The 25,018-nt window shown below is 36.5% G+C and overlaps 1 protein-coding gene across 2 annotated transcripts in view; it reads right to left on the bottom strand.

Moving 5' to 3' along the window:
- Positions 1–9,285: 9,285 nt before the first annotated feature.
- Positions 9,286–25,018, bottom strand: part of LOC149775842 (translation initiation factor eIF2B subunit alpha-like) — a 31,107-nt gene continuing 15,374 nt past the window's right edge. For both annotated transcript variants that reach the window (XM_089944033.1, XM_089944034.1), the window contains exons 4-9: positions 24,566–24,682; positions 22,837–22,949; positions 21,634–21,702; positions 19,002–19,077; positions 12,312–12,437; positions 9,286–10,769 (exon numbers count right to left, since the gene is read on the bottom strand). In XM_089944033.1, the coding sequence (XP_089800159.1) occupies positions 10,614–10,769; positions 12,312–12,437; positions 19,002–19,077; positions 21,634–21,702; positions 22,837–22,949; positions 24,566–24,682 (657 nt within the window). In that variant the 3' untranslated portion in view covers positions 9,286–10,613. The remainder of the gene's footprint in view (positions 10,770–12,311; positions 12,438–19,001; positions 19,078–21,633; positions 21,703–22,836; positions 22,950–24,565; positions 24,683–25,018) is intronic.

The raw sequence follows: 25,018 nt of genomic DNA, 5'->3' as shown, positions 1-25,018 counted from the left end.
TGGCATGAATTTGTGCCAAGATTTCAGCCCTGGTACGAGGCGATAGATCACGTTTCTGCCTCTTACTTTCTTCTTCTTTCTTCTCGAATGAATGGGATCGTTTCATCTTGAGTGCAAAACGTCAAATGACTCAAGTTTAAACACCATAGACTAATTTATAGTCTTGGCAAACCAGCGTATATAAAAAGGGTGTGTGTCTTGTCCTTTCACTATTCATTTCACTCTCAAGATGAGCACAACAATGGAAGAGACTACCCAGATGGAACGTTTCGTCAGAGCTTTGCGAGGGGTCATTAGAAAATTCTCTTCAGACCAACCGACGGACTACTCTCCTTCCTTTCGAGATAAAAGTCAAGATACTTGCTATATCTGTCAGAAGAAAGGGCATTGGTCTTCAGAGTGTCCAGACCGTCAAAAAAAGAAAAAAACAGGGGCTAAAAAAGACAAAAGTCAAGATACCTGTTATTATTGTCAAGAAAAAGGACACTGGTCTCCAGATTGCCCAAAAAAGAAACAAGAGGAGTCAGAAGAAAAGAAGGATTCTTCAGAAGAAGAGAGGGATTCTTCGGAAGAAGAGAGGGATTCCTCGAAAGAAGAGAGGGATTCTTCAGAGGAAGAAGAGGAAGAAAGAAGACAATTCTATTTACAAGAAGCAAAGAAACAGGAGAAGAAAAGAAGAAGGGAAGAAAATGAGGAACAAACGGTGAAGAAATTAAAAAAACAGAGAGACTAAACAAGAAGAAAGAAGTCAATGAACTTTTAATTAAAGTGTTCTGTGGTGAATTGTGAATTGGATTGTAAAAAAAATGGATAAAAGAATACATGAATGATATAAGGTAAGTGTCTTTGAGTTCTGATTTTAAAATAAGAAGCTACACTCACGCACTCATACACAGACACGTACTATAAGGTAAAATGGGTGGGGTTTATTCTTGAGTTATTGGCAAATTGAAATTGTATTTCTTTTCGAGAAATGTGGGTGGCCCTGAAAAGGGCCTTTTTATTTTGGTGTAGGGGTGAGTTTAACCAATCAACTTTAACTGCCTTAAGCCTTTGCCACGGCCAAGGCCTACTTCTGATGATTGGGTTGAAATCACTAAGGGTGGTACGACAGGCTTAGTCACAGGGTTGGCGTGTTTAGCTCGGGAAGGTCGTATTCTCTTCGGTCGTGATAAAGAAGTCTGATACATTTGTTTCAGACTTCTTAACTCCGCTAAAATGTCCAACAGTACCGTAGCCGTTTGATTTTCACCCTCTTGTTTCTTTGCTGCTACTTCTTCTTGCTGTTGTTGCTGTTGTTTTTTTCTTACCTCTTCTTGTTGCTGTTGCTGTTGCTGTAGGAGAAAAGCTTGTTCCGCTTCCTTTTGTCGTTGCATAAATTTCTCCAATTCTTCTTTCTGTCTCTGTCTAAAATTCTCCACTTGCGGTAATGAAGAAGGTAACGAAGGTTCCGGAACAAATTCTTGCGAGGTAAGAAAATCCACAAAATCCCAATGTACCTCTTCTGAAAGTAAGTCCGGGTTCCCTTGGGCAGTCTCCACTGCTGGTGCACCCCAATGGATCGTTTTCTGAGTTTCCGTCATGTTGAATCACTGTCGCATAGATTGACTGCACACAAGCGCTAACGAATCTATATAGACCACGTGACGTCACAGACTGCTCTCTTCGGATTGGATGCGAGCTGACTGAATTTTGTAACGCGTGTTCGGATTGGTAAATGAATTCAATCCGTTTCAATCCTTCCTGTACCTATAAATAAGCGCAGTTCACTGCATTGATTCACTTGTTCTCGTCGCTTCAAGATGTGGACCGATGTGCAATCTTCTACGCTTGTGTCTTCCATGATGTTCCGGACGGACATGCTCATGTATGTCCGAGCCAAGTGGACCGTTGTCCACAGGACAAACACCAGCCTGTGGATACGTAGGATCTACGTAGAAAGACAAGGATGCCTGAAAAGAGTGCTGATTTACGGACCAACAGTGAGACGTAGCCTAAGGACAAGAAGAAGACCAATGCGGTACCATTTATGTTAATGAATACATTAACATAAACCCAAAGGCCCTTTTCAGGGCCAGCCATATTTCTCGAAAAGAGATAGCCTTTCCATTGCCTACCCTTTTTTAAAATTTAAATTTAAATTTAAATTTAAATTTAAAAAAATTTTAAAAAAATCCCAAAAGCCCAAACTCTATTCCCCATGTTAATTTCCCCTTGTCGCTAGACAGACCCACACTATAGTTCCATGTTAAATTCCCTTTGTCGCTAGAGTGACCCACGATTTTTCTCCATGTTAATTTCCCTTGTCGCTAATCTGACCCACGATTTTTCACCATGTTAAATTTCCCTTGTCGCTAATCTGACCCAGGGGTCTCTGTAATGCTAATTCCCATTGTCGCTAATGTACCCCACTTAACTACTAACATTTGATAAAACAAAATACTTGAAAAATACTTTTACACGAATATATAAGCCAGGGGTCAATTTGTACTTGCTTCAACTTCGCGTCCATTAATTTTCCCTTGCAATTTTAATTAAAAGATATTATAATTGTCACGTTATAAGTAAGGAACAATAGCCAGATTGCAACATGTATATGCTAGACCCTGAGGCTAATTATTCGCTTCATAAATGTTGCGAGTGTCAGCCTTGCGAACAGTGAGTGTCAAAGCGATGTGTACACAGCTGGCCGGCCGGCTTATGTTACGATAGTGTAAGCCGTCATAAAAAAAACGGATGGGAAGCCAGTTGTATATAACACCGCCATAGGAACTTGTTATTGGCGCCTTATTTGGCTGCGTGCGATTCACAGGTAAGTGGCATGAATTGCCAGTGTTGGGCTCAAAGGAATATCAAGTGGGGGTCGTAAATCCACCCTTGACAGACTGCCGGGGAGGGGGCAATGTCTGCTAATTATGTAGACCATGGGTGAATTGACATCCACTCGGAATTGAGCAAGGCGTGGCCACCATTGGAATCGCAAGTTAAATCTAGTGTCTTGAAACTAAACGTCAGTAGTCGCTAAACCATCTTGCGGGAATTACATAAGGAAGTTATAAGGTACTCCGACGTCATTCGAAATTGGCGGGAAACATTGTTATTCTGGGAATTACAAAGGAGCTTCGGACAGGTCAGTTACTCATTTGCTCGATTGTCGCAATCTATTACGCCAAGGTAATTGTACTTTAATTATGCGGATTCAGCCAATGTGGGTATGTGAGAAAGCTTGCCAGTAGCTTCTCGTGGATCGGTGGTTCTTTCCGAGATTTTCCCGGGTTCTTCCTCCACCATTAATACTGGTCGCCTTGTATAGCCTATCGTGTGCTGAAAAATGGCGTTAAACCCAACAACAACTTAATTATATGCAGTATGTATACTTTATTACTAGAATCGTTAGGACGTAGAATTACCATTTGTAGGGTTTGATTCATTTTTGGTGTTTTGATTTACATGCATATTTTGAGATATGAGCAATGTTTATGTAAAGAATTAATATTGTAATTCGCTATTTGGTTAATTCGTAGTAACCTCGTGCATTTATTCATGTGATATTCTAGATTTTCAAATGTTGAAATGAATTCTAACTTTGTATAATGGTTGCAGTGTGCAACATTAGTTAATATGAGTATTTGACTATTTGTGTATACTTTGTCGGAGTATAATGTGTAAGGATATATCAGAGCATGGATATGTGGATATCTGTGTACACTTTGTAGAAGTGTAATGTAGAGAAATGCGTCTGATTATGTGATGTTGTTGTGGGGTTTAACGCCATTTTTCAGCACACGATAGGCTATACACGGCGGCCAGTATTATTGGTGGAGGAAGAACCGAAAAGAACCACCGACCCACGAGAAGCTACTGGCAAGCTTTCTCACATACCCACATTGGCTGAATCCGAGACTCGAACCGGCGCAGACAGAGGTGAGATGGCAGTGATCCGTAACGGAGAGCGCTTTAGACCACTCGGCCACTCGGGGCCCCTGATTATGTGATATTGTTCTGTATAATAAGATTGAGAATCTATATATACCGATTTGATGAAATCTATTGATATATGCATGATAAGCAGTTGATACCGTGTATACCATACCAGAAATTATGGATATTTCGCTGTGCACGAATGCGTGACCAAAGAAGGTAATGGCTTATCTGATGATAGATTGTTGTTTAGTGTAAGACTAGATAGCTAGAGGAATATACTAATGTCCTTGTGTGTGTTCGGACAAGAAGATTTTAGGGACCGGAGGAGCTGTAGGAGACAGAGAAGGGAAATACCCTGGTACAGTTGATCCAGAGTCTCTGGGAGACAAGAAAAGGAGAGAACGGAAGTTGAGGAAGTGGGAGGCTGAAGGACGTGGTTGTTGGACCAGTCAAGAAATACTACAGATCAGTAGAAACAAAGGACAGGAGGAAAATCTATCACACTAAGTCAGACGATGAAATAGGCCGTCACATGGTCGAGTGAAAGACGAGTGATAGGGTTTTGAATATTGAATTTCATTTGAGGAAGGACTAACTGTTATTGAATGGCATTAAATTTGTTGTTTATTTTAATTCCACCTTTTGTGTATTCAGTAATTTAACAGTCGGCATCGATGACTGGGGGCTCGGAGCTTTGCATCTCTATCACTACTTCAATTTCTAACAAAAACGAGCCAGGGTGGGTCTTCTGTAATAATTAAAGATAATACTGGGAGCACCCCACCCCAACCTAAGGTAGTCTACGAGATCTTTACAATAATAAAAGATAATATTTCCATATAATATTTTTTATAAGAATAGTTTCATGCATGTATTTGAATAATTTGATATGTTACGTGTTTAGGCTCTTAAAAAACGTAGCAAAAAAAAAGAGAAGACAACAAGCTTTGTAAAATTTAACAATTAATTTATTTCTCTAGAAAAACAAGGTAAAAATGAGAAAAAGAACTTACGGTTTTACGAATCAAATCCAAAAATTATCGAACAATTAAAAACCAGAAATCCTAGAAACAAAATGTCATAATAAAACGGAGTTCGAATGCCGATAAAATCCAAAATGGAAGGTGATGACGTATGTTGTAGTCAGCGTCGTATAGATGTGTCAACAGTTCTTTGTTGAACCACAGAAAAAAATACTCCAGTGTTTGAATTCTGTGTAAATTTCGATAACTGTCCTTGTCCAAGAACTAATTTATAGCAATATTATTTCCAGGGATGAGAATCACTTTTCTTTAAAATAATTTGAAGAAATAACATAATTAGCCCCAAAACTGGTCACAACATTAAACATCTGGACGTCTCCAGTGTTAAGGCAAGTATGACTATTATTTCTCAAAGCATCAACAATAAATCTAGCTACAACGCAAAACAGATACCCGTATGTGGGACAATCCTCTGTAAAAACCTAATTGGTACATGTTATTTAACACATAGCCCAAGTATGGCCTTGATTCTACTTTCTGAATCTTACTGTGAGAAAGAATTTAAATTTTTTTAAAAAGTTGTTTACTACAAACTATCACTGGTTCTAAATCAATGTCAGGAACTAGGTCAGCATTAGATACAATGTTTCTATAAAACTGTTTATGTCAAAAATAAAACCATTCAGTCAGAAATGAACTCCATTCAAGTAATTAAAGTTACATTACAATAGCAAGTAATGGAATTTTAAAAAATTAAAACTTACAAATAAACAATTAAATTAAATCAAATATAAATTAAACCAAATACACATAACACATTCTTGTACTCGTCTGAGATTTATAAACAAAATTTGTACTATTCCAACATACTTCTTATAAAAGTTAACCAAAAGTGCAGTAATGTATATACTTACTAAGAAGTCAGATCCAATTGCAGACTGAATAGACTCAGATCTGCCTCCTCAAAGATCTGGGTTTACGAAGTTAGGATTAATCAGTAGAACAAACAGTACCTGTATTTGTTACACATTATATTATGGCAGATAAGGATCTATGTTGTTTTTAGTCTGGGTTGATTTAAAAGCGAGAAAGAACTGCACCTTCAGAAGTTAAAACAAAAGGAATGACAGCTTTGCAAGGACAAGGTTTATGCAAGATATAATAGATTCTGAGATAATTTTGAGACATTGGCACATTCAATAATAGGTCACTATGGTTTTTACACACACTATTCAATAGGAGACATTCTATAAGTACTACTGAGTATGACTACTTGTATTTTGAAAAATTATTTATAAAAAAATATTGCTTTGGGATTAGTGGTTAAAACCCATAAAGAATTAGAGAAATATTTTTTGTTATGTATATATATAATCAACTAAATATTAAGAATGTATCAATGAAAGAAGCTTATAAATAATCTTAGACACTTTTATTATGTCTAATAGTATCCAAACATTGAATGCAATGTTTCCTTTAATAGACATTTCATTTCAGAACATTGATTTATGCCCTTATTGCTTGACCACTCTGGTGGCCTAAGTGGTAACAGTGTCCACCTTAGATGTGGGAGGTTGCGAGTTCAAACCCTGGATCAAGTCATACCAAAGACTTATAGAAGTGGTACAATAGTCTGACTCTACATCCCCGTTTATTTGTACCCCCCTACCGATTTCAAAAACGAGAACGTTTAATGTGATAAAAAGTGCACAGAACTAAGTCAATTGAATCATTGATTTATAATTTCTAACCCGACTGTGACCAGAATGGCACTAATGCTGGCATCCCCTGCACCACTTCATGCTTAACGGACTTTCCATACTAACACGGCGCCATATTGCGTACACTATAGGCTAGTTTATTTCCATCAGACGACATAATGACGCAGTTCGGTAACTGCTGAATAATTATGTAAGTTACATAACTCTGAGAATTTAGAATTATATCCCTCTGCATATATGAACATAGAAATTCAACCACTTCTTAAATCCACATGAAAAGCAAATTTGCAATTGTGATTATTTTCCTTTGCTTGATTTGACAATGTAAATATCGGAAGCAGGCAACTTATGTATGTACATCTGTAGTCGTGATACACCCCTTTGCTGAAAATGGACTTTTCCAGAAACTGGAAATGGATCTGAGCATGTCTGTCTATTACACTGAAAACTTCCATTAAGCATGAAATGCGCATACGATGATGGAGTTAGGGCCACTCTACTCAGAGTCAGGTTAGAAACTATAAATCAATGAATGAATTGACCAAGTTTCTTGCACTTTTTATCACATTAACGGTTTCCTTATTTAAATCGGTAGGGGGGTACAAACAAATGGGTTTGTATTATCAGATTTTAGCAGCTGCATTGCTTGGCATTCAGCATTAAGAGGTTAGTATTAGGACTGGTCATTATGGTGACAGTATTATGTGTCTGAGCAGGACATGCCAAATACCTGTGGCATGATGCCTCAGTGCTAGAACCCGATCTGCCTGCATATTGTGCTCCAGCAGATAAAATTCTATAATGTTTGCAGTTAGACATGACTTGTAATTGAGCATATATGGTATTTTTGTATTTATAATCACACTGTTAGTCCATGAAATCAAAACCCTTCTTATCAATGTACAATTCTGTGGTTCTTACAAGTTAATGTATGACAATAAAAAAAGATACCAGTGTGCTTATTCTGAGCAAATGTGCTGATCCTAAGTAAATCTATTACATTAAAATCTGGCACCAAAATTGCTGAATGTCCAAATGCTAAACTTGTAATGCCAAAGCATTTTGCGTCAGATTATGGTCAGTGAAGTGCCAGTTTTGAAATTGGGGTCCAATATTTTTGTATATGGCTTAGAGAGTAAACAGGTGGTGTCCATATGACAGTTTTGGTTTTAATGTTGATTCAGCACAACTTTAGGCTCAACTGATTTGAGGTCAGCGAGATAATCAAGCAAACTGTTTTACAGATACACTAGAATGGAAAAAGGTGCTTTATAATTTACTTTGTCAAACTCTTCATTTAGTTATTAGTGGGATGTCTGTTACATGTGCTATGTTGATCATTTTGTTAGTTTATTTTCATTATGAAACACGTTTGAAGATTGTATTGGGAATCACCCTAGTATCTTTAATGCCCAATTAGTTCAGAGTCCCCCTCCTCCATGAGAATTTGCTTTTTGTTTTATCTCTGGTTATAATTTTTGCAATGTTGGTTTCTTTGTTTAAACAACAAAATTGTGTCATGCCTTTATATTGTTTACTACTTTTTTGGTAGGGGAATGCATTCATGGGTCTTTTTCTTTCATTCATCTCTCATCAAAGAACTTACACTAATAGTTTTCTAGGTTTTTAATTAGGAAGGTATTTTCTATCATGATTAAGTATAGTAATGATACAGCTCAAGGCAGGGCACCACAATAGGGTCTAATTAGCTTAAAATTTTGAAATATGTCCCTTGATAGCTCATTAGCATGCCATATCATACTAAAACAAATGTTTTATTTCATGAGTACACCAATATAACTGGTTTTAATATAAGAATATATGGAAAATTTCAAAATTATTGCTTGGAAAATGAAGTTACATAAATCTGAGTTTGGATATGTCACAGTATAATGTACCAGTCAGGTATGATGACTTTTCCACTTGTAATATTGGTCAGCAGCCCTCGGATCTCATTTGTCTTTGACAGTTGGCAATAGTTTAGATATCAATAAAGTTGTAGCAAGTAGTAGTTTGTCTTTAAAGTTTGATGAAAATAGGAAGCATGACTCTAAATTTATCTTGGGGAAACTCAAATCATAGGTTGGGCTACTATAACCTTGACCCTGAAGCCAGTGTCTTACTTTATCCAAGAATAATTTCTGAAATTTTAGTAAAACAGACTAACCAGCTCGTGTTACCACAAAGAAACCATCTTGTCCACGGATGGATAGACAGACTGGCAGCATGACTGCGTGTCTCCATTTCCCTGCTGTAAGTCATCCATCCCCTATTCTCCACATGTAATTAGTCAAAACAGCATTGTAACCAATGAAAGACTCACTGCCCATAAATCAATAAATCAGTTGCCTAGTGACAGACTTTATTTACACCTGCTAGGTATGGTCACTACTATGACTTGAAAGAAAAACTTTCATGCCAACAACTTAATTTGGAAAAACTGACATGCAGCAATGCAAATTTGTCTACAGAGTTCACAATGATTATTCCCAACTACATTCCTTGACATATGGATGAGCACAATATGCTATTTTGGCTAACTAATATGCTATGGATCAGTGCAAAATGAAGTGGATTGATGACCCATACTTGTCTAAGATGCACTGCCATTATATCACTGCAAATCTTCATTCACAAAGATAAAACAAACAAAAAAGAACATGCATCATGCCTCATTTATTAGTAATTAAATAATAATGAAGCAAATTACAACATAGCTTTTTAAAAGGGTGGAGATTCACAATGAAAGTAAATAACAAGTGCACAATTAGTATACTGCATATGAATAATACATGGGGTGATCTGTAAAGTAAATTCAACTTGCATGCATGTGTTGAACCTTTAAACATGAGATTTATGTCAAAAGATCTGAAATTACCAAGAAAAATTTGGAGGCTTCCCTAATTTGTTATCATTTGATGTTTTTACATTCATATTTTAAAACTGCATTGATTTCATCAGCTAATACAATTAAGTCATTTCCTTATTTAAAGTTTATGATGCAATTTACATTATTTATTACCTGGGATGACATACTTTTATCACACTCTCTTTTGATACAATGCAGGCTTTTTCATAAATGCTCTTTAATATGTTTCAACAGGAGAAATAACAACAAAATACTCCAAGACAATATTTGCACAAAGCATTATCTTTTTTATTTGCAGAGGTTTTAAATATTAGGTAAATGGTACATTTGCATTTGCTCTATTTTACTTCCAATATTTAGTACTTTTAAATATCTGATGCAATTTTAAGTAAAAAGTATTACAATAACAACAACAATTAGTGTTTTCAAGAATAATATCATTGGCATGAAAGTGTTTGAATACTAAAATATACTCCCAATTAACCCAATATAAGTTATATACTGCTGAAACAGAAAGTAAAATGGCTACCATTGACTGAGATGTTTCACATATTAAAACACTGAACATCATTATTCACGCAAAGGAAGACTAAGACAAATTTTTTCTTTAAAAATACAACACATCTCATCAAATAAATAAATCAAACTCAACTTTGCTCTGGAAACCAAACTTTTTGGTAAATCAGAAATCTATTTGGAGAATTTGGTGAAGATGTAAAAATTTGGAATGCCATACCATACCCATATTATATCCAGATTTGTGTTATAATGAAGAGCATTAGAGAGGGACCCTGTATCTCGATCTGTACTTACTGTTTCAAAGTGTTCACTGGCTTTTCTAAGTCTTTAATTCTTAATATGAAGTCTCCTTTTTTAACTTGAAAGATATGGAAAGTAATGTTGATTCCAAGTGAAAGCACCCTCATAGAAAAACTACCAAAACATCTGCAACCTTCTCAAAGGATGTGAGAAAAAAGTTACTGTGACACTCCTAGTTTTGAAAACACTAGAAAGGATACTTCAGACAGGAGCACCAATGGCATTATGTGGTTAACATAGTCAAGATCGTCTATGTAATCCACTAAATGTACTAAGTCCCAAAAAAGTGCTGATTAATCAGCAGTATAGTTTAATGAGTTCATCACTGACTGCTGAAGGTGTCAGAACACCTAAATCTGTGAAAAGTAGTGTGATGTATGCTGGAGGGGTGTAATCAACTAAAGGATGTTCCTTGGACAGATCTACTGATTCTTTCATTGTAGTGGCATGATACTGAAACATAAAAGAGAATAACAGTATCTTATTGTGGGAAACAAAACTGGTTTCATCATCATCATTAGACAGACATACAGATAGATAGATAGTTGTTGTTGTTGCTGTTGCAGGGTTTAACGCCATTTTTCAGCACAAGATAGGCTATACATGGCAGCCAGTATAACTGGTGAAGGAAGAACCCTGGAAAACCCAGGGAAGAACCACTGCCCCACGAGAAGCTACTGGCAGGCTTTCCCACGTACCCATGCTAGCCGAGCCTTGGACTCGAACCCACGCAGACAGAGGTGAGATGGCAGTGATCCGGAACGGTGAACGCTTTAGACCACTCGGCCACCGATAGATATATAGAAAGATAGATACGTCAATCAATCACTAGATCTCTATCAATTTTATTTCTGACCCATTTTATGTTATTTTCTGGTTTTTTGGTTGTCTTCTATTTACATAGAAACAGACACAATGGTATTTCTACATAGGAACAGACACAATAAGTATGACTGGATCACAAACCACAAATGCTGTGAATTCATTTTTATTCATGGGGAACCAAGTTTTGTAAACTTTTCATTCTTCCAAACTAAACTGATATATCTACATACCACCCTGTATGAGCCTGTGAGCAACAGTGTATGAGAAAATGATCTAAACACAACCCTAACCCAAAGAAACTGAACAAAATGCAAAGGCAATCCAAATACACTGGACCATGAAACATAGGTCACAGTTACTTAGTTTTCCCTGATAACTGTACCATTCTTCACAATGCAATTACATACCATGTAGTGATTCCACATGCAACAGTGCCTGAAAAAATTGGTAAATGCTACGGTTAACTAAAATTACTCAACCATAAAATATGTGACAGTATCATAAAATTCACAAAAAGTTTTAACACTCCACCTAAAACATCTAAAAACCAGTATGTCACTCTCTCAGAAAATGAACTAATGCAAATTCTAACCTAAATTAAGTGAGCAAAACCACAGGTTAATAAAAATCGATAGACCATGAATTATAGACCACCAAGACCTAGTTTTCACTAATGACTGTAGCTCTCAAGATTTAATTACTTACCAAGCTTTAGGACTCTTGAAACTAAAATCATGTGACTGTAAAATATAAGTAACAGTGACCTAATTTTCACTGATGACTGTAGTGCTCCATATGCCACATCCAAATGTTAACTTATGGAACTATTATGAGAAATTTTATTAGAAAATGACCTAAATACAAACCATAATATTGCTGATGCCACAGAGATGGACAGGACCAAATCAAGATGCTCCCACTGCAGAAAGTGGTGGGGGGCATAATGATAGAACAGTTTGAAAATAGACTTGCATAATGCAAGACTCTAATCTTAGTACTGCATTATGAGAAAATAAACTTGGGGGTTTATTTTTACTTCATTTGGAGAAGAGAATCAAATTTGGATGCACAATAAAAAATATATATCCTGATCGAAGAAATGAATACATCTGCACTGTTTTTACTGCCAAAAGAGCAGACAGGTAGATGAATGCAGAAGACTGTCCTTACTTTAAAATGGTTAGGCAGATCTCGTTGATTCAGTGGATAAAATCTGTGGAACTTGAAACTCTCTGCCACAACATATGTAGGTTTATTCATAGTTTTGGCTGCTATGGCTATATTATACGTTCCAATCTGAAAATAAATAAAGTCATACATCTATATATATATATAATATATATATATATATATATATATATATATATATATATATATATATATATATATATATATATATATAGTCATGGAATTGTATCAATCCTTTTATTTATTAAATACATGTACTCTGGTTTTGTTTTAGTGTACAATGATACCCGAGGGTGATTTATTGTACAAAGATTTTAAAATATTGAGTTTGGTTCATCTTATGCTGCACGATGGGGAGAATTGAACACTTCCAGTGCACAGACGATGTATTGCGGCATCGTCTATGAATAAATACCTCATCGTAGGTCAAAATCTTTACATTATGGAATGTCTTGTCAGTGAGTGGTCTACTTTAAGGACTTGTACATCTTCAGCTGTAGAGGTATGTGAGTTATTAATTTCTTGTGTATAAGTTATAACTATTGTACTACCACATTTTATTTTTGTATTTTTTCTATGTAGCTTTGGCTTATGTAGTATCATGCAAATATTTTCTATTCTTGTTTGTGACTTAGCAAGAGATTTATATTAGCATTTTTAAGAGGAAGTATGAGAATCGGGGTCCTCTAGATTTCTACATCGTAATGGTTTAATGTATAGAGAGTATACTACGCCTGATGGTAGGAAGTTCTTGCAGCTAGTTGTTCCCCAGAAATTTAGGTCGCATGTACTCAAGGTGGTGCAAGAGTTGAGTATGGCAGGCCATTTGAGTTTGAATATAACAACGGTTAAGGTATTATGGGAATGTTATTGGCCCAAGGACAAAAGTGATGTAGAACGATTTTTATATTAGCAACATATAAAGTTGCATTTTTAAGAAATGTTTAGTACTGTAGTATTCTTGTTAGGCATGCTTAGATTCACTTCTGAACTTGTGTATTGTTTTGTAATTATTCAGCCGATAATGTAATCGGTGTAGCTTACCGTATATAACGTCATTACGTTTTATCATATATGCCCGTGTGATGCATAGTACACAGTGTTAGATGTATTTTCAGCTGACCAGAGTGATCGGATTGACCAGAGTGATCAGAGTTATTGGAGTGATCGGAGTCGTCGTGGTACAAGCTGTAGAGCTAACCATAAGAATTGACCATAGCAGCTGTGAAGCAGAACCACAGCAGTTGTAGAGATGAGTAAAGTGTTGCTGGTCAAGTAGCAGGTGATCGGGCATTGCTGACCAAGATTGGTGGGCACTGATTGCTTGAGTGAACAACCTGGAATACTGACTGCTTGATTGACCAGTGTGATTGGTCGCCAAGTGTGCTGGTGACAGAGTGTCTAACTCCATACAAGTAATCTTTTAACCATGGGCTAACCTTTGGCGTTTGCAATACCCAGCGTATTCTGGGGACCGTAAAGATATTTTGCACATCTGTCTCTTTCTTTTCATCATTTTCACTATTTAAGTAAATACATGTTTTGCTATATGAGTAAAATACCAGTTTATACTCTTTGAGTAAAACACATCATTCTTTCGTTGTGAAATCACTATGAATCAATCACCCTTTTTCCTTGTACTGTGTAAGGGCATTTATTTGTATTTTCATTATTTAGTTCATGCAGATTATGGTAACTGATCCAATATTTGGATATTATATATGCATGCATTAATCATAATTATTTTCCCATTGAATTAATTTATCATTAAACATTGTATTTGTGTCACCATCAAAAGTGTTGTAAATCCGAAATCCCACCCAGTTATCTTGTTACATGTATACATATATATATATATATATATATATATATATATATATATATATATATATATGAATGATACATTTTTAAACAAGAAGTTGCCACTTATAGGTCTATTCAGATTGATGATGGATTCTGGTCAGATTGTAAATAATTATGTCACCAAAGTGTACAATCATCTAGGAAAAGGTTTTCTGTGCATGCATTAAATGCTAAATCTGCACCAATTATGCAGGCACTGAATGTTTTCTTGAGATAAGTCATGTAAATATTTCAGGTATTGTAATGTACATATTTAGCATGAAGATTTATCAAAACCATTTTTGTAATGTAACAGGAGTGAGTTTGGCATAGGTTCCCTATTTGTGAAAACATACCTTTACCAATGTTTTAATACAATTGTTCTTCAGATTTTTCTCAAAATAAAACATTGCTAATTTTTGCTGTAATGTTAATGAAATTTCTGAATGCGAGGCTCCAATCTACTGTGTGGTAACCTTAAAGAGGCAACTAAAATCTTGTGTGACCTCTAACTACACCGAGCATATAACCCATTTCTGCCATGAAGTGAGGGCTTGAGGGGTGATATCCTGTTTCCTCACTTTCACCAGAAGAAAGACGGATCTGCATGTACCACGACTTGTCTTTGTGCATTTCAAGTAGTGCTTGAGTGCACAAACAGAATCTTGTGTGGCTACTGCTCTCAACTTGTCTATGGAAGAGAGTAACCAAATGACAACTCCTTGGTTACCAACAGACACTATTCTATTCTTGGCTAAAAAAGGTCTGGTTGTGTCAAGAGGACCACTGAACCATTTCATCTGAAATGAAGATATATCAGGTCGACAGAAAGGGCATGCAGTTTGCTTACCTGCATGCTGAAGCTAAAGCTAAAAGGAAACATGTTTTATTGATAGTAACTTTAGTGAAGTGTTGGCTAAAGGTTCAAATTTATCACACCAAATATCACGTCTAGCATGATGCTAGAATGTGTCTGATATCATGAAGTGATAGCCTTTGATAGTAACTGGGGCCAACTTTTCTCCTCAAAGAGCTATAGAAAAGAGTCTGCCAGTTGAGAGATTGAGGCACTAAGTGGATCAGTTGAGGTATTGAGGTACTAAGAGGGACAATGTTATTGGTATGGCACCAGTCTCTAAAAACATGCCACTTTCCATCATAAGCCTTCTGCGTGGAGGGCCTTCTTGCTCCTGATCATTCTCTCCACAATCAAAGGTTTAAAATGTTTGTCTCACAAGACTGCCCTGATAAGAGTAAAGCATGCAAAAGAAGATGGTCCGAACAGGGATGGAACACCTATGACCATGGTTGCTTTAGAAGAGTCAGGTTGGCCGGAATCATCCTGGGCAGATTTATTGCTAGACTGACTAGATCAGTTACCCAGGACTTGTCTCATCTGAAAGGGGCTATCAGAATCATTTTGCATTTCTGACCCGGTCACTTCTGGATTAATTCTGGTAACAGGACCAAGGGAGGGTACGCAAATGCCCACAACCACACCCAACTGATTGAGAGTGCATCCATGGCCCAAGCTTCTGGGTCTGGGACTAGAGAGATGAAAGTGGGTAACTTCTGATTCCACCTTGTTACAAAAAGGTCGATTGTTGGATGCCCCCAAAGTGAGCAGAGCTGAGTGAAGACTGATTGATGGAGAGACCATTATGTGTGAATGACTTGACCTTTCCTGGATAGAGTGATGGCCAAGACAGTGAGTCTCCCAGGAATGTGCCTGATTTGTATATTGATATGGAAATTGAAACACCAACACAGAAACTGCCAAATTAGAACACACGGGTCAAGTGATTTGGTGCCCTCTGTTTGAGGAGATAAGGTCACCACCACAGAGTTGTCAGACATTATGAGGATCGTTTTGCCTGACAGCCAATCTTTCCAGAGTGAAAGGCTTTTAATGACAGCCTTCATTTTGTAGAAGGCTGATGTGTGGAGGCCACTCCTCTGGTTTCAACATGCCACTGTCAGCAGTGAAGTCCAACAACAGTTGTGCACCCCAACTACATACTGGCATCAGTACATACCATTATTTTCAATTGGGGCTTCTCCATTGGGATGGCCATGGTCATTATCATGATGCAGGAATTATCATATTTTGAGCATGGCCATTACTGATTGACTGAAGGGACTTGAAAAGGAACACCATTGCGTTAGCAATGTCCTTTGTAAGGGGCACATAAAAAGACGGCTGAGCAGGATCAAGTCTGCTGCTGCAATGAATAATCCCAGTGGCAATAACACCCTCACTGAAATCCAAGTTCTGCTGGACATGGACTTGATGAGTTCGACGATCCTGATTATGCAAACACGAGGAACATATCAGAATCAGGTTGGTGATAAACTCCATATCCACGGGGACAAAATTTTGGGTGGGACAGATGATCTAAAAGTGACAGATCATTCCTGCCTTGGAGTAAAATGTCATCCACATATGCAGCCACTGTTGTAGATGAAGTCAATTGGAACAGGGTAATGACAGAATCCATAACCTTGGTAAAAACTCAAGGGTTGCTGTCAAGGCCAAATGGTAGGACTTTGAATTGATAAACATTGTTGCAGTAAGCAATAAAGAGAAATTCCATGATGCGGGGTGGACAGGGACATGAAAATATGCATCAATCAGATCGAGACCAACAGCATACTAATCCCATTCGATGGAGAGACAGATTGATCTCACCATCTCCATTGTGAATTTCTGTGGTGCAATGAATTGGCTGAGGCAACTCAAGTCAATGATGGGTCTCAATTTGCTGATTGCTTCTGATCAGAAGACAGCCTTAAATAAAACATTAGCAACTGCAGTTTTAGCACAATCTCTACCACTTGTTTTCTGAGGAGAGACACTATCTCCTTTCATAGAAAGGTTTCCTTCTCACCATCTGACGGTTGTCCATGAAGAGGGGAGAAGAGGAAAGTGTGGCTTGGATAAATGAAACCTGAAGCCCCTCTGAAATGACCTTGAATCACCCAACTGTTCTGAGCCCAAAATTACTGGAATCAGCCACCCACAGGTAGGCTGTCTGAAGGGGATGGGGAGGGTAGGTCAATATTGACAGTTAGTAGGCTTGAAGGCAGATAAATTTGGTTTGATTCTTAGTTTGGTTAGACTGTTGTTTCCTGGCATTGGACTGGGATTGATACTGGTTCATATCTGACTGAAGAGATCCCTTGTCACAAGGCAGCTTAATGTCCCTCTGCATTGGTGGGGACTGAATGTTTCCAAATGCCTGTGTAGGTTTTGCAGAGTTGGAGGGGCAGTTCCTAAACTGATGGCCTCCAAACTTCCTCAAATCTTCCTCCAAAAGGCAGTGGTGACCCCAATGGGGTCATCCGTAAAGCAAGGGTATAATGAGGTTTGAGCGGTGTGCACTGCAGACATGCATCATATCATATCAGGTCTAAGATGACTGATTCGGTCAATGAACTGGCCATGGTATGTTGAGCTGCTCATTTAATGACTTTATCATGACTGTCATCTCCCAAGCATGATTATTTCAGAATCCTCCATGAGTTGGAAAATTGCCAATGAGGCTAAATCTAACATTGAAGATATAGAGTTTTATACTGGTTAGATGAGAATGTCACTGGGAATTGGCTATCTGAGAAGAAAGACTTAGAATTTCCAAGGACACCAATTCTATCTGGAAGCCGGTCATTGATCTCTTTAATTCTAGCAGATTGGTGAAGATGTTGGAAGGATAGTGTTTCTTCCTCCTCCTCGAAATCTACGAATGCTTCAACTTATAGTCTTGAGTTGTGGTAGTGGGTGGATGGCATTTCGGATTTGCCAACACCCTATAAATTTCATCAAGTGTCACTTTAAAGCTAAGTTCAGTCCATTCCTTGGTCATATCTGAGTATGGCTGATTTGAAGGAGCTTCGTCACACACTGCGTGTTGAGTGATAATCTTGGTCCACATGCAGCCATAAATAAGTCATACCAGGTGGCATCAATTAAGTTTCTCCTCTTTGGAAACTGTCCCTAGCTATCCCTTGTGGATAAGGAGTGAACATGTGATGATCTGGGACTGATGGAATTCCCCAGCATATGGATGGCTTGGACGCTGGCAGTATAGAAGATGGTCCGGTTATCACTGGCACCAGCCGCTCCAAGTGCCTGGCTGGATGGATAGATTTCTCACTGAGATCTCCAGCATATTATCTGATATTTTGATCCCAAAAGTCAACAAGCTTCTGCCTTACAGCCAGTGCAAGTCAGCCACAAAGTTCGGTCCAGATCTATGATGTACAACTAATGTCACTGTGTGAAACAAGTTATCTTCTTTCAGTCATGGTGACCTTGACCTTTCACCTAAGCATCAAATGGTTTCATCTTTACCCCAGGTTTAAGCGATCCAAAGAGTTGGTTCCGATATGTAATGCAGAGCTAATACTAACAGGTGAAAACCATTTTTACCTTAGCAGTCACAGTGATCTTGACCACCGACCTTATAACCCCAAAGTTAACAGGGTTCTTCCTTACCCCAAACGCAAGTTACTCATGACATCTGGCAACAGCAGATGCTGGAAAACATTCTGTTTATCAGAAACAATTTTTCATATTTCTGTTTGAGCAACCTTGACCTTTGATCTGTTGGCATAAAAATGAACAGTGTTTTTCCTCAGGCCTAGAATTTTACATACTAACAGTGCAAGCCATCCACAAAGTTTGGTAAATGTAGACAGTTGACAAAACAAGTTATAAATTCAGAAACAAAAGTGATAACAAATAGATGGTTGAACAGCTTACCAGACAACATTGTAACATACCCTCCACCTTATTATGATGGGCATATAAAAAAAAGAACAGTAACTCACCTTATTTATGATACCCCCACTCTCCACAACACCCTCTGCCCCAAGCAATACCAAGTCTACTTTCTCCATCACATAGCTGAAATTGAGTAGGAAACATTATCTAGTGGGAAGAGTTCCCCCAAAATGTGTACAACTGAGTGATGAAATCAATTTTTTACTAAAATTTACAATATGACAACTGTCAAGTTGAAACAAGATTGTTAGGTATAGCTCAGCACATCACATGCTACCAATGGTACTCTTCATGCATTGGCAAAATAAATAAAACTCTCGTGTTTACTGTGATAATTAGCACAAAAAATGCACCTCTGGTGTTTACTTTGATAATTAGCACAACAAATGCAACTCTGGTGTTTACCATCATAACTAGCAAGAAAAATAGAACTCTGGTGTTTGCCATGATAACTAGCAAGAAAAATACAACTTTTGTGTTTACCTTGATAACTAGGAAAACAAATATACTAATAAAACTGGTGTTTACTGTGATAATTAGCACAACCAATACAACTCTGGTGTTTACCGTCATAACTAACACAACAAATACAACTATGGTGTTTACCTTAATAACTAGCAAGAAAAATAACTCGTGTTTACCTTGATAACTAGGACAACAAATACAACTCTGGTGTTTACCTTGATAACTAGCACAACAAATAAAACTCTGGTGTTTACCTTGATAGCTAGCACAAATAATTTCCTTTGATGTATTAGTAAAATAAATACCAATACTGTTTCCTCTGATATATTTAGTACAACAAATGATAGCCTATTATTCCCTCCATATAAGATGATAAGGCAGTCCTATTCAGAGATCCCATTTAATAGTGTAATATTATCTGTAGATTAGTGGATTTTCCAACAGAAATAATGTTGAAAATTTACTAGTAAATTATATAAAATATTTTTTCACTGCAGTCAATAAACATCAATGACTTTATACTTTATAACCAAAAAATTATATTTGCCATTATGTGTCTTGCTTGGTCTAGTAAAAAGCATGGCCACCTTAAATAGTGGAAAACTGGGTTAAAAAATATCACACAAATGTGCCTTTTTTCTGAGTTTTTTAAATTTTTTACCTGAAGAATTGAAAGAGTGTTATGTTACAACTGATATTTTCTGTGCAAAAAATGTACACAAAACACAGCAGAATGTAAGACAAATTAACTAGCCAATATGTCAAAAGAATATAGGTTTGTTCATAGTTTATAAAGGATATAATTCATCTCAAGGGTGTATTTTCACCCACTCAATTAAATTCATTTGTTATTCACTCAATACATGCAAACATCCTCTATAAAATATAAAGTGACCTCACCTATAATGCAGTCTACATTGGCTTCCATGAACATCATTATAGTGAGAGAGTATTGTACAGTGAAACCTGACTATCAAGGGCACTACACAAGATTGTCTTCTATGGGCTGGTGTCCTTTATATATAAGTATAATATGACCATAAGAAAAATTAAAGGGTTCTTAAAATGCTGTCCTTTAAGAAAATGTGTCTTTGATATAAAGGTGTCTGCACTGGCAGGCTTTAATGTAATAATATATCCCTAGACAAACTTGATGAATGAAAATGTTTCCCCTGTTGCAACAAATAAAACTTTACTTTAATATCAATGTTTCTTTTCAGTTACAAGCACACAAAAACAACTGCCTATTTCACCCAATTCACCTTGAGGTACCATATGTACTTGCTTTTAAGTTCATAAATTCTTCTCCACTGACAGCAGAACCAGTTTCCGGGATTCCATGTGCAACAACTAAATGTTTAAATAAATGGAAGTGTGGAATAAACAAGAGTTGTTTAGTACTGAATCAGCAGGGGCCTCGAGAGGCCGAGTGGTCTAAAGCGCTCTCCGTTATGGATCACTGCCATCTCACCTCTGTCTGCATAGGTTCGAGTCTCGGATACAGCCAATGTGGGTATGTGAGAAAGCTTGCCAGTAGCTTCTCGAGGGTCGGTGGTTCTTTCCGGGCATTTCCCGGGTTCTTCCTCCACCATTAATATTGGCCGCCATGTATAGCCTATCGTGTGCTGAAAAATGGTGTTAAACCCTACAAAAACAACTAAATCAGCATGTTTATGGGATATTTGATTATTAGGTTTAGAAGAAACAACAGTTAAGATGAATGAGGTTACATTACAATTATAAATCTTTTGTGATGTTCGTAAATTATCCCACATAATTAAAGATGACTGCACAAGTCTTTACTGGGTTCAGATTATTCAATTCATCCATTATTATTTATGATTAACAGGTACGGAAGAGATATGGACTTTTCTGTGATTCACATCCAATGTGGTAAGTTCAAGTTGAAACTGATTCCTAAAATCAAACTGAAACCAGATATGTTACTTATGTAATCAATGGCAAATTATCCACTAAACTACAGTTGTCAAAGTCAAGAAAACATGCTCAAAGGAACTGACACTGTTTGATTTCAGTTCTGGTCCAGTGTTCTGGGGGCACTATCTTTCTCACATGACTGTTCATACATAAAATCCTGTGTTACAAATAGTCCTGTGTTACAAATAATCCTCTGTTACAAATAGTTCTGTATTACAAATTGTTTTGGAAGTATGTAGTACAGTGTATTATGTAATGCTGAAATTCTACACTTACGCTACAGCTGCATCCAGCACAACTGTAGTTGGGATACCGCAGGCTGTCAACTCATTGTATGTCCTGATCCTGAAGTAAATGAAATGTATTCACCAATGTAAGAAAGTAATATTTTCAAATTAGTTTTAAAAAATTGTAATTCGAATAGTTGTACATATTTTAAAGCATATTATTATTAAAATGAATTGTACATGATACCAAAACTTTACAAGAATGAGTCTATCTGTCAACATATTAATAATAGTTAGTAACACTGCAAAGAATTTATATAAAAAAATACATTCCTACCTGTCTTGAACAAACATGTCACAATAAATTTTTATATTTAGTAATTAAACTACTCTGATATGCTTGACCTAAAATAAGTCTGAAAGATGTAATAAAATGTAATAAAGATGCAATAAAATGGAATACAATTATGCTGTAAATCTGTATGAAAATCAGAAATTTATTCTAAATGATACAGTTAATTTGCAGACAGGAGCCATAATGGCATCATAATAATCTCAAGAAAAAATATCTTTTATCAAAATTAGATTTGCCTTTGTAAAACATCATAAAAGACATAAGTTGCAAAATGCATAAGAAATAAAAATAGCTGTAATGCCCCCACCCATCAAGATGACAAATATTAAAATCCAATCATGTCATCTAAACAAGACGATCATTTCATGTGCAAAATTTCAGGACTCAATATGAAATAATTATTTGTAATTACCGATAGTGACATGGATTCAAACAGGCGTCTAAAATTCAAAGTCACAAAGAATGATAACAATCAAGCCATCAACATGAGTTTCATACTTCTTGTAAAATTTTACAACTCTTTGTGTGACTGTGATGAAGACAATGCAGGAGCAACACATCAAAAAAGCCACAAAGATCTTAACTTTGTTCAAAATACGGCTATACATGAGGCAATCTAATGGGACCACCCACTTACACAGTGATAAAAGAGTTTAAAATTTAATGAATGTACAGTAAACAGTGTTTGTTCAATTATGCAGACAGATCCAGAACAAACACTGAAGTCTACATCACAAAATGCCATGATATGCGACCATGACGAAGTGTTCAAAATTTCTTACCAATAAGTTTAACAGCTTTTATGGGGCAGGAGGCATATTAAACAACCTAAAATTTTCTTTATTTACAGGACAATCACAATTTTTACTTGTTTATAACAACAGGGCTGTACTTTACCCTGACTGGTTTGGCCCAGACTCTGTAACGTAAACATTAAATCGTTTCTTGGCATTGGCTGCCTCTTTCAGCACCTGCTGAACAACTCTGGAGTATGAATGGACCAATATTGTCTGAAAGCAGGACAATGAATGGTTTAAAAATGAAATGGAATGAAAGCATTCTTATGAACACTTCTGTACAAAGGACACCAGCTTGTACAGGAAAACATTTTAAAACGCTTTGTATTGTTCTCACGTTGATGTTCATCTTCTGTTTTGAAAATTTACATGTTTAGAACATTACTTTTAATTGGCGTCATACAGCCTTTATTGTGCCGACATGCAATAAAAAGCTAATTTATATATACACACTTGTAAGTCAAGACCAACTGCAAACAACACAGACCCCAATCATGTTGTTGTACAATGCACTGGCAGAGCAGATAACAGTGTCTATGTTTGTGGTTTTAGTGAACACCCCGAACAAAATGCATAGACTTACATCTGATAGGCATATTATGTGATAGCAGATATTGGTCTGTGCAGTTTACAGTTGGACTCATGGTACTCATACAACAAAATGTTCACAAACTCCATGTTTACTATTCTCACTGTCATATTAACCTCCATATACCACACTTGCTAATACTTGATATTAAATAAAGGACACACCTGCTAATACAGGATGACATCTATAAGCAATTTTTATTGTTCACATGTTCATATGTAAACTCTTTATAAAGGACACCCACTAATACTGGAAGATATTTATGAACTCATTTTATTGTTCTCATAATGGGAATTGATCACCATATAACATGTGCTTATAATGGATGAAATTTACTAACCCATTTTATTGTTCCCACTTTCAAATTTAACCTCTGTATAAAGGCAACCTGTCAATAATGGACACACTTCTGTGTTCCCATCCCCCTTGTCTCCCTTAAAAGATAATTTCACTATCTGTGAACTACAAAGTTTTATAAAGGTGACATTGGTTATTCATTCTATTATATGCAAGTAAATCACAATAGTTTAGCCTTGTAATTAAAAACCACACATTAGGCCAACTATGCCACAGTCAGAGATCTTGTCTTCTATTATTAAAACCCTCACACAAGGCCAAATGTACCACAGTCAGAAATCTTATCATCTGTTATTAAAACCTGCACATGAGGCTAAACATGACATGATCAGAGATCTCAGTAGCTGTCCACCTAAGAAGATATAAGAAGATACAAGAGAGGATTGCCCATCTTTTTGTCTACTGAGCTGATCCATTATTCCCATTTTGGCTTCTGGTTGTAAATAAATTTTATGAGAAAGTGTTATCATGGTTAACTTTACAATTTAAAAATAAGTTTTACCTCTTAGTTAACTTTTCAATTCATATGACGTAGTACCAACTGAACATGCATAAACTTGGAAATATAAATGAATTTTTTTATGATCAATGTATTTTTAGCACTATACAACTTTTTAATCAATGCATGTAATATTTTTTAAAAGAACTATCAATTAAGGTCAAAATATCAGCAGTAATTATAGGATTGTTTTCATTATAAATTTTGCCCATGCCAGCTTGCCCTCTTGCACAGAATATTTATGAGCAACTGCCCATCTTCAGCAACCAATTTTTAATGCCAAAAGAGGTAGTCTTTCAAGGCAGGTTTTAATGTAATTGTATAAGGTACACATACAACTGTTAAGTGCAGTTATTGTGCTATAGCAACAACCACTTTACTTACAGCTCCATCTCTGATGAAGGGATGTGCCAATTTGGCTATCTTATGTCTCGACGTAGCCACTTTTTGTATAAACAGTTTACCTCTCTCCGATAAAATCTTCTGACATTCTTGAAAATTCTAAAAGAAAGAAGCAGAATTCACAACATAAAGCATTAAGTTTAGCTGGTCAGTGCATTCAACAAGAAGGTCAAGGCCTGTATTTTGAGCCCATGATGAAAGCTGTAATGTAAACAATATACCCAGAATGAATTGTCTTAGATTCCCAATAATTCACACCAAGTATGAAGGAAATCCTCTAATGTATTTAAGATATAAGCAAATAAAGAAACTTTAATCAAAACCTTAATGCAAATTTTCTGACAGAGACCATGACCCCAAAGAAAAAGAGCTGAGAATGCATTAATAAATAAACATGAAATTTAGCTTCATGCCAAGTATGATGCCAAGTATAAT

The sequence above is a fragment of the Sinohyriopsis cumingii genome, chromosome 19 (genome assembly GCF_028554795.1).
Source record: "Sinohyriopsis cumingii isolate HCF-2022 chromosome 19, ASM2855479v2, whole genome shotgun sequence".
NCBI classification, from domain to species: Eukaryota; Metazoa; Mollusca; class Bivalvia; order Unionida; family Unionidae; genus Sinohyriopsis; species Sinohyriopsis cumingii.
The sequence above is the reverse complement of the archived record's forward strand: the minus strand, read 5'-3'. Positions and strand labels throughout refer to the sequence as shown.